Below are 16,892 nucleotides of genomic sequence, written 5' to 3' on the forward strand. Positions count from 1 at the left end.
GGCCGGGCCCCCATGCACCCACCCGCCCACAACCCCGGCAACACACCAACCAGGACCCAAGCCCCCGAGGCCCAGCCCAGGCCCCAGCCCAGAGACGGAGCACCCCCAGAACCTCACGCCCATCCCGGACCCACCCAGGGGCAGCCAGGTTGCCAGGTCAGTAACCCACGTCCGTCAGCACAGACCCTCCCCTAGCCCCGCTGCACGCAGCCGCGAGGAAACAGTCACCTGAGAGCCAACAGAGCCCTCAACCGGACGTGACCGCTACCCCGGGTTGAGCCCCCCAAGGAAGATGCCTCCGGGGAACCCCCCGACGCCCTAAGCCTGTCCCTACCCCCTCACCAATCACAACAGTGAAGGCGGGACCAAACTATGACCCCCCACCCCCACTAGGTGATGGAGCTGATAAAAGGGGCCCAGAGCAATTGATCTAATGTGGTGGCAGAGGCTGTGTCAAGACTAATGTAATCTAATAGATAATTTCTATATTGGTTAGAATTAAGATTATTTTTATTTTTCCAGTTCATGAGGACTGTTTTCTTGGCTATGCATAGGGCGGTGAAGATCATATGGGCTATATTCTTTTCTGAAGTGATATTATCTAAGCTGCCCAACAAACACACTAAGGGGGAGGTTGGAATGTTACATTTCAGACATTTTGATAAGTCTTCACATATCTCGCGCCAAAACTTTTGCACTGGTGGACAGAACCAAAGAGCGTGGATGTAATTGTCTGGTGTATTGCCTTGACAGTGTGAGCAGTTGTTGGAAGATGTAAAGCCCATCTTGAACATCCGATGACCTGTATAGTGCACTCTATGAAATATTTTGTATTGTATTAATTGCAGACTGGGATTTTTAATTAATTTAAAAGTTTTTAAGCAAATCTGAGACCAGAAGTTTTGGTCTAGGTTGACTGATAAATCTGCTTCCCACTTTGCAGTAGGAAGGGATATTGATTCATCTAATTTAGAAAGTGTTCTGTATATTTTAGATAATAATTTGGGGGATTTAAGAGTAAGAAAATGTGCTGCACTTAGTGGTGTTTGTAATTCAACTTGACTGAGGTTAAATTTCTTTTTTACTATGGATTTAATTTGTTGATATTCTAAAAACCTTGTCTTGTTGATCCCATATTGTTCAACTAGTCTGTCAAATGGAATAAATTCTGTTCCCTCTAATATATGTTCTAAGTATTTAATTCCTTTACAACTCCATTCTGGGAAATTAATCATATTATTGTTTTGTAATATGTCAGGGTTATTCCAAATAGGTGTACGTTTGCATGGGATTAATGAAGACTCCGTTATTTTTAGAAACTCCCACCATGCTGTTAGAGAAAAGCTGATGTTGATACTTTTAAAGCATTCATGTCTTTTGATGTTTGAGCTAATAAATGGTAGGTCTGAAATCTCTAGATCCTTGCATAGTGCCTGTTCAACATCTAGCCAGGGCTCAACTAAGAAGGTATGTTTTAACCATTCTGAGATGAACTGAAGCCTGTTGGCTAAGAAGTATTGGTGAAAATTAGGCAGATCTAATCCTCCTCTATCCTTGGTTCTTTGTAGCGTTTTTAAGCTAATACGCGGGGGTTTATCTTTCCAAAGGAATTTGGAAATATATGAATCCAGAGATCTGAACCAATCTTGTGATGGTTTGTTAGGGATCATCAAAAATAAGTAATTTATTTTTGGCAAGATCATCATTTTTATAGTGGCGACCCTTCCCATGAGTGATATGGGTAAAGATTTCCATCTAGTCAGATCGCCTTCTACTTTCTTTAGAAGTGGGATGTGGTTTAGTTTAGTTAAGTCTGAAAGCTTAGGAGAAACATTAATACCTAAATATTTAATATTTCCGGATTGCAGTGGGGCAGAGGAAGAATTATGGAAGGAGCAGTTAATGGGGAGAACTGTAGATTTTGGCCAGTTAATTGAATAATCTGAAACTCTTGAAAACCAGTTTATTAAAGTAATTACCTCAGAGAGGTTGGTTTGTGTGTTTTGCAGAAAAAGCAACACATCATCCGCATAGAGACTGATTTTATGTTCTATGTTCTTACATTTTATGCCCTTAATTGTTGTAGCCTGTCTAAATGCTGCTGCTAGAGGTTCGATAAAAATTGCAAAAAGTGAAGGAGAGAGTGGGCATCCCTGTCTGGTGCCCCTCAGGAGACAGAAGCTGGAGGATGTCTGGTCATTTGTTCTGATACGAGCCGTTGGGGAATTGTATAATATTCTTATCCAGTTTATGAAAGAGTTTCCAAAACCAAATTTGTGTAAAGTTGCGAATAAAAATTTCCAATTAACTCTGTCAAATGCTTTTTCTGCATCTAGAGATAATATTATGGCTTCGATGTTTTTATCGTATGAGTAGTCTATTAAATTAAGTAATCTACGAGTGTTTGTTGAGGAGTGCCGACCTTTTATGAAACCAGTTTGGTCAGGATGAATTAAGAGGGGGGTCATTTTCTCTAATCTCTTTGAGAGAGCTTTGCAGATTATTTTAAGGTCTACATTTAAAAGAGAAATTGGACGATAGCTTGAGGGAAATAAAGGGTCTTTGCCTGGTTTTAGCAGGAGACTAATGTTGGCAGAATTCATATTTGGTGGTAGTCTGCCCTTTTCCTCGATTTCCTGCAACATGCTGTGGAATACTGGTGCCAAAATTGTCCAGAATTCTTTGTAGAATTCTGCAGGGAAGCCGTCTGGACCTGGAGCCTTATTATTGGGCATACTTATCAGGGCTTCCTGGAGTTCACTTGGCGTCAGTGGCGAATCCAGTTCCATTGCTTGACTGTCTAGTAATTTTGGAAGAGTTACGTTGTCAAGAAACAGATCAATTTCATTTTTAGATGGGTTTATTTGTGGTGAGTATAAAGTTTCATAGAAATCCCTAAAAATGTTGTTTATTCTTCCAGGATCATATATTGTGTTCCCCGATAAATCTTTAGCAGCACATATAGTTGTTTTTTCTTTATTTATTTTTAGCTGGTTAGCTAGAAATCGACCTGATTTGTTACTGTGTTCAAAATTCTGCAAGCGAAGTCTTTGTATAAGGAATTGTGTTTTTTTATTAATAGTTTCATTTAATTCTAGTTTTGTTTTGCATATTTTGTTCAATGTTTCCTGATCTTGGTAGGACGCGTAGGCTTCTTCTAGTGATTTGATGTTTTTTTCTAATTCCTGAATATTTTTGTTTTCTTCTTTCTTTTTGTGTGATGAGAAAGAAATTATTTTACCTCTCATCACAGCTTTCCCTGCTTCCCATAGAACAGAAGCAGATATTCCGGGAGTGTCATTAAAGTCTAAATATGAAGTCCATTCCTTTTTAAAGTATTTAATAAAGTCTTCATCTTTAAGTAGTGATATATTAAATCTCCAGTTTTTACTTGGCGTAGTATTATTCTTGTGCATTAGTGTTAAAGATACAGGAGCATGATCGCTGACAGCTATAGGATGAATCTCAGTGTCTGAAATGTCACACAGCAGTGAGCTGCTGACCAAAAAATAATCCAGACGAGAGTAAGAGTGATGAACATGCGAGAAAAAAGTATATTCCTTACTGGTGGGGTGAAGAGAGCGCCATGCATCGCAAAGACCAAAGTCGCTCATATACTGTTTGATTATATTTGTGGACTGCCAATTACGCTGAGTTCCTGTTGTGTTGAGCCTATCCATTTCTTCATTTAGTCCAAGGTTGAGGTCACCGCCAAGAATGAGTGTGCAATCAAGGTGTTCAGAGAGTGCACTAAAAAAACCGTGGAAGAATGAGGGTTCATCAACATTTGGACCATATATACTAACAATACATAGTTTTTTGTTCAATATTGATAGTTTAATAATTAGAAATCTACCCTCTGGATCTATAACTGGATCTATAACTGTATCGAGTACTGTAAAAAAGATTGCTACTCCCCGTTGTCTAGAATTATAACAGGCTGCAAACACGTTAGGAAACTCAGGTGTTTTAAGTTCATTTAAACCTGTGACAGGTTTGTGAGTTTCTTGTAATAAAACAACATCTGCCTGTAGTTTTTTAAGCTGGTTAAATATTTTTAACCTCTTTCCTCTGGTGCCAGCTCCATTTACATTCCATGTGACAAACCTCAGCATGCCCTTAATTATGCGTGTATGTTTAATGATGTATGCTGGGTGTTTCGTTTAGACAGGTGGAGAGAATATGGAAACATCCCTTGTTTGTAAATAGAAAGAGAAAAAGAAGTGTGGTGAGAGACTCCATAAGTCTGACTATGTGTGTGAATATTCACTAATATGAACAAGCGTGGCTTGCTTATGTGTCCTGCAAGTCTGTGCGTGCTGTGAGGCTGTTGTGAATGTGCTGCCGTTGAGCTGATGTGTTTGCGTGATCGTGGTGTGAAAATATGGAGAAATAGAGGGTGTTGTTTGTAGGTGAGTGGGGAAGTAGGTGACCACAGCAGTGAAAGACAAGAGAAAGAAAGAAACCACATGAACTGTGAGCGACAACAAAAAAAAAGAGACGAAACGGAAACATTCCAATTAAAGCAATGACGGAGGGTGACGGTATTATATCTGCTATGACATCCTACTGATGGTCCCACATTACTATCCATTATTAATAGCTCACTGAGGGAAGGCTGTGTTCCATCCTATTTTAAACATGCAGAAGCAACTCCTCTATTAAAAAAAACAGAAATCGTGATCCTAGCTCCACTAGTAATTATCGGCCTATTTTGAAATTGCCATTTTTAAGTAACTTACTAGACAAAATTGTTGAAAATCTGTACAGGTCCCTATTATGTAAATTACACATTCTTGACCATTTTCAGTCTGGCTTTCAAAAGCAGCACTCTACAGAGACCGCTCTCTTTAAAGTCTATAATGATCTATTAATGGCATCTGATGCAGGGAATTGTTCTGTGATCATTTTTCTTGATCTTAGTGCAACCTTCGATACCATCGACCACAAAATCCTACTTAACAGGCTCAAGGTTTTGGCTGGTATATCTGGCTCTGCCCTAGACTGGTTTTCTTCCTATTTATCAGATAGGACCTTTTCTCTTAGGATTGACAGGTTCGCCTCTGACATTGCTGCTCTGACCTGTGGGGTCCCACAGGGTTCAGTTTTAGGTCCATTATTATTTTCTTTTTATATGCTTCCTTTGGCTGGTATCATTCAATCTTTTAGCGACCTGTCTTATCATTTTTATGCTGATGACATTCAGCTGCATATGTCCTTTAAGCCTCATCAACTGGATAGGCTGTCCACCCTAGTCCAGTGTTTAACTCAGGTTTCTGATTCGCTTTCAGGCAACTACCTCATTCTAAATACTAACAAGACCAAGACCATGATCATAGCTCCTCCTGAGCTACATTCTAAAATCAGTCAGGTTCTTGCCTCTTTCTGTCCTTCCGTCAAGTAAAACATTTGAAATCTTGGAGTAATATTTGACACTTCTCTGGCCTTGACTCTCATGTAAAATCGTTGTCTCGTTCCTGTTTCTATCATTTAAGAAACATCTCCAAATTGCAACATATCATCTCTTCAGCTGAGCCAAGGTGTGAAAACGGGTGTGGGTCACAATCAGCCAGGGTTTCAGGTGAGCTCATTGTATGAAAGTTTGGCCCCTAACAACCATAGAAAATATTGCACGGGAGTCAGGGACACACAAACTCACCTGGAGCACACACACAGAGGACAGTCTGCACTTTGTTGTCTTTTTACACTGTAAATAAACGCACTCGCTTCATTTAAAGAGTCTTGCATTTGAGGCCCGTATCCACAGATTTATATTTTTATCATGTTTTTTCTCATAGTTCTTGCTATCAAGGGTGGGGAAACTAGTTATTGGGTTTAAGGAGAATTACTTTTTACATGAATTCAGTTTGGATAGCTTTTGTAGCTCACCTAAATCAGGATATAAAAACTGCATTTTGTACTTTGCTTTCATTGATGATCCAAAACATTTAAGTGTGACAAATACAATGAACAAACAAATCAAAATAACAAACAAAAACACAAAGTCCAAAAGACACCAATGACTTTCACCAAATAGCATTTGACTGTAAATGCTGGCAATTATTAAATTCAGTGAGAACAAACATATTTACTTACACAGCCTTGTTGGAGGCTTTGATCACTGGCAGCAGCCTCAGAAGAGCCTCCTCTGAAGCAGAGTATTTCTTCAGGTCAAACACATCCAGATCTTTTTCTGATGACAGTAAGATGAATACCAGAGCTGACCACTGAGCAGGAGACAGTTGATCTGTGGAGAGACTTCCTGATCTGAGGGACTGTTGGATCTCCTCCACTAGAGAACAATCATTCAGTTCATTCAGACAGTGGAACAGATTGATACTTTTCTCTGAAGACAGATTCTCACTGAGCTTCTTCTTGATGTACTGGACTGTCTCCTGATTGGTCTGTGAGCTACTTCGTGTCTGTGTCAGCAGACCTCGTAGGAGAGTCTGATTGGTCTGCAGGGAAAGACCCAGGAGGAAGCGGAGGAACAAGTCCAGGTGTCCATTTGGACTCTGCAAGGTCTTGTCCACAGCACTCTGGTGGAGAGATTTTAGTCTTGGTGTATTAAATAATTTAGACCACATGGAGGTTGTTTCTTGTTCTTGCAGCAGATCTATTCCAGAGTTGACGAAGGTCAGATGGGCATGAAGAGCAGCCAGAAACTCCTGAACACTCAGATGGATGAAGCAGAACACCTTGTCCTGGTACAATCCGCTCTCCTCTTTAAAAATCTGTGTGAACACTCCTGAGTACACTGAGGCTGCTCTGATATCGATGCCACACTCTGTCAGGTCTGATTCATAGAAGATCAGGTTTCCTTTCTGCAGCTGATCAAAAGCCAGTTTTCCCAGAGACTCAATCATCTTCCTGCTCTCTGGACTCCAGTGTGGATCTGTCTCAGCTCCTCCATCATACTTGACCTTCTTCACTTTGGCCTGAACCACCAGGAAGTGGATGAACATGTCGGTCAAGGTCTTGGGCAGCTGTCCTCCCTCTCTGGTTTCCAGCACATCCTCCAGAACTGTAGCAGTGATCCAGCAGAAGACTGGGATGTGGCACATGATGTGGAGGCTTCGTGATGTCTTGATGTGGGAGATAATCCTGCTGGCCTTTTCCTCATCTCTGAATCTCTTCATGAAGTACTCCTCCTTCTGTGGGTCAGTGAACCCTCTGACCTCTGTCACCATGCCAACACAGTCAGGAGGGATCTGATTGGCTGCTGCAGGCCGTGTGGTTATCCAGAAGTGAGCATATGGAAGAAGATTTCCCCTGATGAAGTTAATCAGCAGGACATCCACCGAGGTGGACTCTGTAATATCAGTCACACTCTCTGTGTTGCTGAAGTCCAAAGGAGGTCGACACTCATCCAGACCATCAAAGATGAACACAACCTGGAAGCCTTCAAAGCTGCAGATTCCTGCTTCTTTGGTTTCAGTAAAGAAGTGATGAACAAGTCCCACCAAGCTGAACTTTTCCTCTTTCAGCACATTCAGCTCTCTGAAAGTGAATGGAAATATGAACTGGATGTCCTGGTTGGCTTTGTCTTCAGCCCAGTCCAGGGTGTATTTCTGTGTTAAGACTGTTTTCCCAATGCCAGCCACTCCCTTTGTCAGCACTGTTCTGATTGGTTCATCTCTTCCATGTGAGGCCTTAAATATGTCTTCTTGTCTGACTGTTGTTTCTGGTCTGTCTGGTTTCCTGGCTGCTGTTTCAATCTGTCTGACTTCATGTTCATCATTGACCTCTGCAGTCCCTCCCTCTGTGATGTAGAGCTCTGTGTAGATCTGATTCAGAAGGGTTGGGTTTCCTGCTTTAGCGATCCCCTCAAACACACACTGGAACTTCTTCTTCAGCTTAGATTTAAGTTTACCCCGACACTTTTGAAGAACCTCTGAATTAAACACAGCAGATAAGATGATTTGTCAGTTTAAACAGTTTCAAGAACTGTTTTTTGATTGTTTATTTTTTTGCATCTTTATGATAACCGAAACCTTAAATCTCATCAGATATTTCAGTCAAATAATCTCACATCAAATTAGGCCTTCTACTCAACCATGTCTTATTTTCATTTTTAAAAAATGGTACAAAGTGTGGATGGGCTTCCATTTTTAGGTATATATGTGTAACCCAAGTAAAAACAGATGCATAAATAGCAAGAGACAAGTGAAGTCTAATAATATGAATAGCAAAGAGATAAATTGATTTATTGAATCTTGTTATTTAGTTAAAGGTCAAAGTTCATGTAAAATGGTTTGAAACATGTTGACGTTGTTTAAAATAAGTAATCATTCTTTTGTTGTGAATTCCTTGGTGGGGGGAGGAGGGTGGCAACATGGCGCCTGTGTTCGGCTTGGCCGCTGTTGCTGCTCCGTGTGTTTGTCGACTGCTTCAATATATTGTTTTTTATCTTGTCATCTCAGCTGTGATATATCATGGTCTATTTGCTACTCGGATCTACAGTTCACATACTTTGTTGACTATCAAAGTATGTTTGGAAAAACACTTTTGACAGCTGGCAGAGCTACCACCAGGCTTTCCCTCCACCGTTTGTCCGCCCTCCTCCCTCTCCCGACTACCTGTACCTGTTCTTAGCTGCAAGCAAAAACCTAGGAGCAAGAACAAGGTTAAGAAGATCGTCTAGAAGGGGCTGTAGGGCTGGTGTGTAGGCTAAAAGGAAACACACCCGACAGAGGGGAATTCTTCTGCTCCATGGTAGAGAACGTCTCCAGTATTTGGTACCAGTCCAATCAAGAAAGTGGAACCGGCTGTTCAAACCCCCACAAGGCTGCCCTCTGGGATTGAAATGATGGGACGAGGCGTGAGTTTCTCAAAATGGGCTCATTGAGTGCAGCACGGATAAGATCTTGGAGAAGCTTATGGCTGCCGTGAATACTCAGAACAAGACCTCTGAGTGCAAACTGGATTACATCTGGAGGGGCTCACTCGGAATAACACCTCTGAGCGCAAACTGGATCACACCTTGGAGAAGCTCACTGCGGTCGTGAGTTCTCAGAATCGGCTCTTTGAGCACAAGAATGACAACATCACAGAGCGTAAGTTTGATACCATCATGGAGAAGCTCACGGCTCTCCAACGGGAGATTGAGAGACCAGTGTACTGTTAGGACAGCTTTGAAATTCATATGAGTTGTTCGCAAAGTAAAAACCACCATCACTTCATGCAGAGACCCCTTCGGCGCCAGCTGCAGTCTCAAGGCTGGAGCTGAACAACAACACCCTGATAATAGACTGTGCTTAGACTGTTCTTCCCATTCTATGCAAGGCCACCTGGGTTGGCTGGAAGACTGTTTACTTAGCCTGGCAGGGCGAAGGACACTGTCTCAGCTGAACTTTGGACACATACACACACACACACACACAGACATATATACACATGCAGATGTACACTCATCCCCCCTCCCCCTCCAAACGCCTTCTACGCTTATTCCCTTCCGATGCTGACGGTGGATCAAGGAGACCAGCGCACAGGCTGCAGGCCCGGATGCACTGTCTACATTGGCTGTCTCTCACCCTTTACCCACCCCTGTTGCTTGTCATGTGTTTCTTTGGTGTATTAAGAGTTTTTTCATGTGGTATGTGCAGAGGTGGGGTTTTTTTCTGTTCTTAAACTGATCTCCCTATTGGAGGTTAGTCTGGGGGAAAGTTGTTTTTTTCTCCTTATCTTTCCTCATGTGGTGCTTTTTCCATGTTATACCTCTCTGACCTGCCTTCCCCATGTGATGTTTGTGTAATGTATGTATGGTCGGAAGGGTAAGACGGCGCTGGCATGGCTGGCAGCCTTAACCCAATTTCCCTCGGGATGAATAAAGTATGATCAATCAATCAATCAATCATTCAATCACGGGCAAACAGAACAATTACCGGGATCGGTGTCATGTCTGGAGATGTGGGAGTTTTCACCTTGGCCTGTCATTCTACAAGACCACAATTCCACAGCTAGAGGTACAGGGAGACTAAGTCCTCATTCCAGGTGTCTGCTGTCAATTCCCCGTCAATCAGCTATTGATGACGTCAGCCTGTCACCTCTGCTTCAGATTGCTCTCCTGAATGCTTGCTCCATAGCCTACAAATCATTTGTACTGAATTCACTGTTTCTTACTAAATCTTGGCAGCGGGAGAATGAATCTATCCACCTTAATGAGCTCTGCCCACTCGACTGTCACTTCATTGGGACTCTGTGTTTGGACCGCCCTGGTGGTGGTCTAGTAACCATTCACCAGATCAGTTTCACTTGCAGAGCTATGGACTCTGAGTCTTTCCCTTCCTTTGAGTCAGCTTCTTTAGGTTGGTTCATCAGATATATCTCATTGTACAGGGTGGGCCATTATATGGATACACCATAATAACATGGGAATGGTTGGTGGTATTAAAGTCCTATTTGTGGCACATTAGTATATGTGAGGGGGCAAACTCCTCAAGATGGGTGGTGACCATGGTCGCCATTAAGAAGTCCCCCATCTTGAATACAACTTTTGTTTTTTCAATAGGAAGACGGCCATGTGACACATCAAACTTTTTGGTAATGTCACAAGAAAAACAAACTGGTGTTTGTATTCAAGATTTTACGGACTTTTTATGTTCGATTATTAAACTTGAGAAGGTCTTAATGATTGGGGATTTCAACCTTCACATGGATGATCTTAGCTGTAGCATGGCCTCTGACTTTCTATCCATTAAAGACTCTTTTAATTTTATTCAGCATGTCTCTGGACCCACCCATGTTAAAGGCCACACCTTGGACCTCGTGTTTTCTCTTGACTTAGACATAATTAATGTCTGTGTTAAGGACCTACAAGTGAGTGACCATTCCGGTGTTATTTTTATTCTTAGCTTCCCTCTGTACACACCATCTTCTAATCTCATGTTCCATAAGCGGTTCATAAATCAGGATGTTGCTTTGAAGGCTGCACTGATGCTAATGTTGCTACACAGTGCTTCAACAATCACTGCTTGGAGATTTTAAATTCGGTGGTACCTATGAAATCTGTCATTGCTGCCCCAAAAAGAGCTCGTCCACAGATAAATGATGACGTAAGGAAGGTCAAAAGAATCTGTAGAAAAGTAGAACACCTTAGGAAATCAACTAAACCTAAAGTTCACAGACTCCACCTTAGGGAACTTTGGGTTTCCCTGCATGAAACCATAAAAACAGCCAGATCAGGATATATTTCTCAGTTAATCTTATCAAGCAAGAGAAATTCCAAGGTACTGTTTGACTCCATAAACTCTATTGTTTCCCCCATGGTCCACCCAAGTATCCGTGTCCTCTATATCTGAGACTGATGACTTTCTAAGCTTCTCTGTGGATAAAGTTAATAATGTCTGTATGAGCACTGGTTCTTCAATACCGTCTGTTTGTGTCTCTGGGCCACCTCCCCCTCATTTACTGTCAGTGTTTAACCCAATGATCATGCATTACTTTTCACTCCTGCTGAATAAACGTCACATTCTAAGGACCTATTCATGAGATTGCTCCCTAATTAGACTCCACGTCCCAAGGACCTCAACAGCTCAACAGTCAGGCCGGTGGCTCTGACATCCCAACTGATCAAGACCCTGGAGTGGATGGTCCTGGCACTGCTTCAGCTCCTGGCGAGCTCATGATGATGCCATCGTTCACATCCTATATCATTCCCTCTCTCACCTGGAGACCGCTGGGAACACTGTGAGAATCATATTCTTTGATTTCTCCACTGCCTTTAACACCATTCTTCCCACAGTTCTGAAGGACAAGCTGTAAAACCCAGGAGCGGACCATCACTTCGCTGCATGGATACCACAGTATGTCAGAACTTAGGGCTGTGTATCGGACTGGGTCGTCTGCAGTACCGGGGCCCCACAGGGAACGGTTCTGGCTCCGTTCCTCTTCACCATCTACACTGCAGACTTCTCCCACAACGCCACCCAGTGCTTCCTGCAGAAATTCTCTGATCACTGTACAATAGTCAGCCTCAGGACTGATGGGGACGACAGGGAGTATAGAGAAGTGACCCAAGACTTTGTGGACTGGTGCCAGTAGAACCATCTCAAGATCAACAGTGGAAAAAACCAAGGAGCTGGTGCTAGACTTCCGCAGGCACAAACATCCTCCACTGCAACCACTGAACACCCAAGGTATGGACATTGAGCCTGTAGACAGCTGTGGAGGCTCAGGTCTTTTGGAGTGAAGACCTTGTATGACTCTGTAATGCCCTCAGCTAACTTTTACGGTGTGGTCTGCTGGGGTGGCAGCAATTCTGCATCTCTGCGGGGGACAGAAAGAGACTGAACAGGCTGATCTGGAGGGCCAGCTCTGTTCTAGGATGTTGGACAACATCTGCAACCCAATGCAGAATATTCTGACAGCAATAAGCAGCTCCTTCAGTGGGACATAGAGATTTTGCAGGTCTTACCTTCCAACTGCTGTCAGACTACAACATGGTCTCTGCAGATGACCATGAATGTGCAGACAGACACAAACATCCAATACACCATGATAGCCTTTGCCCAGTCTCCCTTATATGCAATATTATGTGCAATACCAACTGCATTTTTTTTCTTCCTACTATAACAGAGAATTTTATTCTATTTTGTTGGTACTTCATTCTATTGTATTTAGTATGTTATTGTTGTTATATAGTCTGTTATTCTATTTTATCTTATCCTATTGTATTGTGATTACTGCTCTTAAACTTGTTCTTTCTGTTGTGACCCATAAAATTTCCCACGTGTGGGACAAATAAAGATTTATCTTATCTTATCTTACGATTATCTTATCTTAGTCTCTACAGACTAACTAATGAATTCTTACCTTCTGATGAAAGTGATGAAGCTTTCTGTGCTGAGGGACTTCCTGTTGGAGGAAAGTGCACTTTGAATCATGAGCTGGTCTTTTCAAAAATGAAAACCATCATGGCTTCAAAATGATGTAAATATAACATTTCTACATCGTTTCAGGAGAAAAGAAGTCAAAGTCAAAGTCAAATTAAAAAGGTATAAGTTTAAAACATTTCATAAAATACAATTTGTTGTTGTTTCTGCATGCTGCACTGAACTTTTAATGTGTCTTTTTTCTTTTACTAACCTTCTTTCATCTTCTCTAAAATCTGCATCGCTACCTCCATCACATGGTCTGAATACGCCTGCACCATCACGTCTACAGTTTTCAGCCTGTCTGCATTCTCCAGCTGGCACTTATAGATTTTGGGGAATTCACCTCCAGGTTCATACTGCAGGTAAAAGTGAAAAAGCTTCAGCTCCTCCTCTCCCAAATTCTTCAACGTTTCAAGCAGCTGAACTGGTAAGGCCTTCTCCATCTCTGATCTGTAAAACATGCCGACATGTAAATGGTGAGTCTTAACACATCTTTTTACTTATTTAGTATATTTCAGAGTAGATTACAAATTTAATCTGGTTTTTTAGGATTTACTTAGAAGTGACTTTCATGGATGGATTCCTCTGTGATGGGAATGACATATATTTAATGATAAAGAATCAATAATGAATTCTTGTCATGGGATGTGACAAGAACTGACCTAAAAATGTCAAAAGATCATTAAACCTGAGTTGTATTAGAATTAAGTGTGTCATTTAGTTAACAATAACCTATAGTGGTCATAGGTATATTTTATTTAATGTACTTTCACCTGTAACACTGCTGTTAATATATAAATTAAAGAGAAACTCCTGGAATCAAACAAACTGTCAAAAAAACAAAAAAACAAAAAACAAAGAGGGCTTGCAATCTTTAGACAAGTCTATTATAAAAACAAAGACAAAACAAATAAAGAAAATAAAAGGACAAGGTGCCAGACAAAGATAAACACTCAAATTAGTTCTATCAGGAGTTTCATATATACTTGCACAGTTTAACATGAGGTTTCTAAAACTGAACTAGAGTCAGAAATTTGGCACCAAGAAGAAATGTATTGTAATCAAAGTTACAGTATAATTATCTGATGATGGGATAACTAGGTTAGAGCAGACAAACACATGAGGATCAACTTCAACCTAAAGCCACTCAGGGCTGAAAACACATGCTGGAAATGACGCACTCACTCTACAACATCACACTAGTTTCATACAAATCAAAGTCAAACCTACTTTATGCTGTTTTCATATGGCCATTTCAAATGCTCATTGTAATAGAGTGAATTGTTGCCCCCCAGTGGTAAAATGTTACAGGGCTAGTTCTTGGTTGACCAACATATAACAAGGTTCAAGGTTCAAGGTTCTTTATTTGTCACATGCATAGTTATACAAGTATAACACACAGTGAAATGTAGCCTGACACGCTCCTCGACATGTGCAAAAATTGGGGGGGGGGGGTGTAGAGGAAGAACATTATAAATGTATATATATAGTATATACACTGGGTGAATGTGCAGTAGTAGCAGCAAGCAGGTGAATTCTGTACATTAATATGAATAGACATCTGACTATTTTACAGGATAGACAATATAAACATATTTAAAATTAAAGGAATTTGAAATGTACATTGTGCCTTGGTGCCTCGGTGCCCTAACAAAAAAGGTAGTTTGCTAAGAAAACAACAAGTTAGTGTGTGATGTCCTGCTGTTCAATAAAGCACGTATCCACGTCCTTCTGTCCTGATCTTTTCAAAGACCCTAATCCAGAATATCACACTCACTAAACAATTTGTGCTCCTCCATCCAGCAACACCTGAAACAACTGAGTGGAAGTTCCTACCTACACTGTGTTTGAAGCAAAGCACAAAGGAGACATCTGCTGAAGCAGCTGGAGTCCTACAGACACTCAGCCTCTTCATTTCAGAAACACCTCCTACAACATCCATTCTTTACGCTCTGGATGTATCCCAATTCAGGGGCTGCCCTTCAAGGATGCATTTTGTGACTCGGATTAAAAAGATGCATAAATAGTAAAAGATAAGTGAAGTCTAAGAACATAAATATCAAAGAGTAAAATTCATCTATTTAAATTTGTTGTTTGTTAAAAAGATCAAAGTTCAGGTAAAATGATTAAAACACGTTTGCATTGTTTAAAATGAGTTATCTTTCTTTTATTGTGAATTGCTTGTGAGAACTGTAATTTCCTACGGGGATATGGTGTGTGAAGGTAACACAGGGTGGAGAAGGAAAAAGGGAAAAAGGGAGAGAGCGCAAGGAGAGAGGGCGGTGGTGCGCAGTGTTGCCAACTCCCCAGTAAGGAAAATCGCTATTGGCTGTCCTTAAAGTTGCCAAATGACATCATTGCATAATTTCCATAATTGGTCATGCTAATGTAATTGTAACCTACGTTGTTGGAGAGATAAATAACATCGTGGAAGAGACATAAAGTGAGTAAAAAATACCCTAAATGCATTTAGAAATTATTTAGAACTACAAATTAAATTTATTTTAGCAATTATTGTTTTTTTTAACGTCACAAATCCAACCCTGCACCTTTATCTGGGCTTGGACCGGCAAAAGTGACCCGAAATAGGTGCTCTTTTGGAGTTACTTTCTGTGTGTGTGTTTATGTTTAAACCTTGTGATCCAAAAACAGCATAACAGTAAAAGAAGAACTGACTGCATTACAGTAAGTGCGGAAGCAGCGGCTTCGCTCATGCGCGATTCATTTGCTGTTTGGACTAGTGATGGGATTTCCGGCTCTTTTTAGAGAACCGGCTCAGCTCGGCTCACTAAAAAGAGCCGGCTCTTTCAGCTCCCAACCGGCTCTTCAGGTTGTTTTGTTGCTTTAATTAATTTATTATTAACAATAATATAAAATTATGCACAAAAGGAATTACTAATGTGAAAAAGGTGGTTTTATTTATATATGTTTATATCTAAATATATATAAACATATATATATATTTATACCAAAACACATTTCTAGCATGAACTGAACTTCCAAAACAGAGCTACCGTGATCACTTAAATTACACAATTGAAAGCATATGTGTATGGTTTGTGTATTTATACACAAACACTCATGTATATTTAAATAATTTAAAAAAAAATTAATTTACCTGTTACTACCACACACCAAATCTGGTGGTTGGTACTTCCTTGCTTGTTTAGCCTGTAGGTTTTTATGTGCTTTGTCTGTAGGGGCCACCGTAAATATACTTTTATTTATTCAATTCACATAAAATGTAATAAATAAATCATAAAATACAAAAAACAACTATTTACATTTCAACTTTTAACTATTTAAATTTTCAGCTTTTTCCTTTTAAACAAATTCAAAGTGAAAACAACACAAAACACTGCAAACCACAACACAATTAAATATAAATTATAATATGAAAACAAAATATTCTCTGTCATATGGACCTGCATGAATAAACTTTCTGAATCCTTTATCATCCGCAACTGAAAATAGTTGTGGATGATTACTATACCTTTCTAATGTGACGTTGTTGGCCCTGCTCTCTCTCTCTCTCCTGCTCTGTTCCTTTGTGAGAGTGTAACTACCGCCCCTCCCCCCTCTGCCCAGCGCAAAGCACAAGGCTCACATGCAGAGTGAAGCGGAAAAAAAGTGCGAGAGAGTGAGAGGGTGAGAGAAAGAAAAAAAAACACGGCTCCTTATGTCTCGCGTTGTTCACGTCAATGATCCGGCATTAAGAGCCGTTTCGTTCGCGACCGACACATCACTTGTGCTTTCAGTTACAGAAGCAGGTGAAACTTTTAACTGCCTCTAATGTCTGAGATTAAAAATGAATTCAAACCTGCTCTCATTCCACTCGGCGTTGTTGGTCCAGCTCTGAGTCAGTTGCCATGAAATATGGAGCGGCAGATTTGTGCTGTTTGTGCTGGAGATGATCATGTGACAATGAGTTCAGGAAAGTGAAGTAAAACTTTAAAAAAGGAACCAAACACACAGGTATTCATGAGGAAGTTTGGATGAAACAAAAGCAGAAATGCA

The 16,892-nt window shown here is 40.8% G+C and overlaps 3 protein-coding genes across 5 annotated transcripts in view; all 3 read right to left on the reverse strand.

Annotated features, from left to right (window-relative positions):
• LOC147333651 (uncharacterized) overlaps window positions 1–16,892 on the reverse strand; it is a 157,108-nt gene that overhangs the window by 72,225 nt on the left and 67,991 nt on the right. The gene's annotated exons all lie outside the window — the stretch shown is intronic.
• LOC147333652 (NACHT, LRR and PYD domains-containing protein 3-like) overlaps window positions 1–16,892 on the reverse strand; it is a 131,052-nt gene that overhangs the window by 68,267 nt on the left and 45,893 nt on the right. The window lies entirely within an intron of this gene.
• On the reverse strand, window positions 6,093–13,336 carry LOC147333654 (protein NLRC3-like). The gene is made up of 3 exons (XM_086287723.1): window positions 13,087–13,336; window positions 12,814–12,855; window positions 6,093–7,894 (listed from the first exon to the last, which is right to left on the reverse strand). Exons 1-3 carry the CDS (start codon window positions 13,334–13,336, stop codon window positions 6,093–6,095), a joined length of 2,094 nt encoding a protein of 697 aa, XP_086143849.1.

Source organism: Aulonocara sp. 'chitande type north' Nkhata Bay, linkage group LG3 (assembly GCF_057382095.1).
Source record: "Aulonocara sp. 'chitande type north' Nkhata Bay isolate Kocher_YH1m ecotype deep benthic linkage group LG3, A_spYH_male_GT1.1, whole genome shotgun sequence".
Lineage (NCBI taxonomy): Eukaryota > Metazoa > Chordata > Actinopteri > Cichliformes > Cichlidae > Aulonocara > Aulonocara sp. 'chitande type north' Nkhata Bay.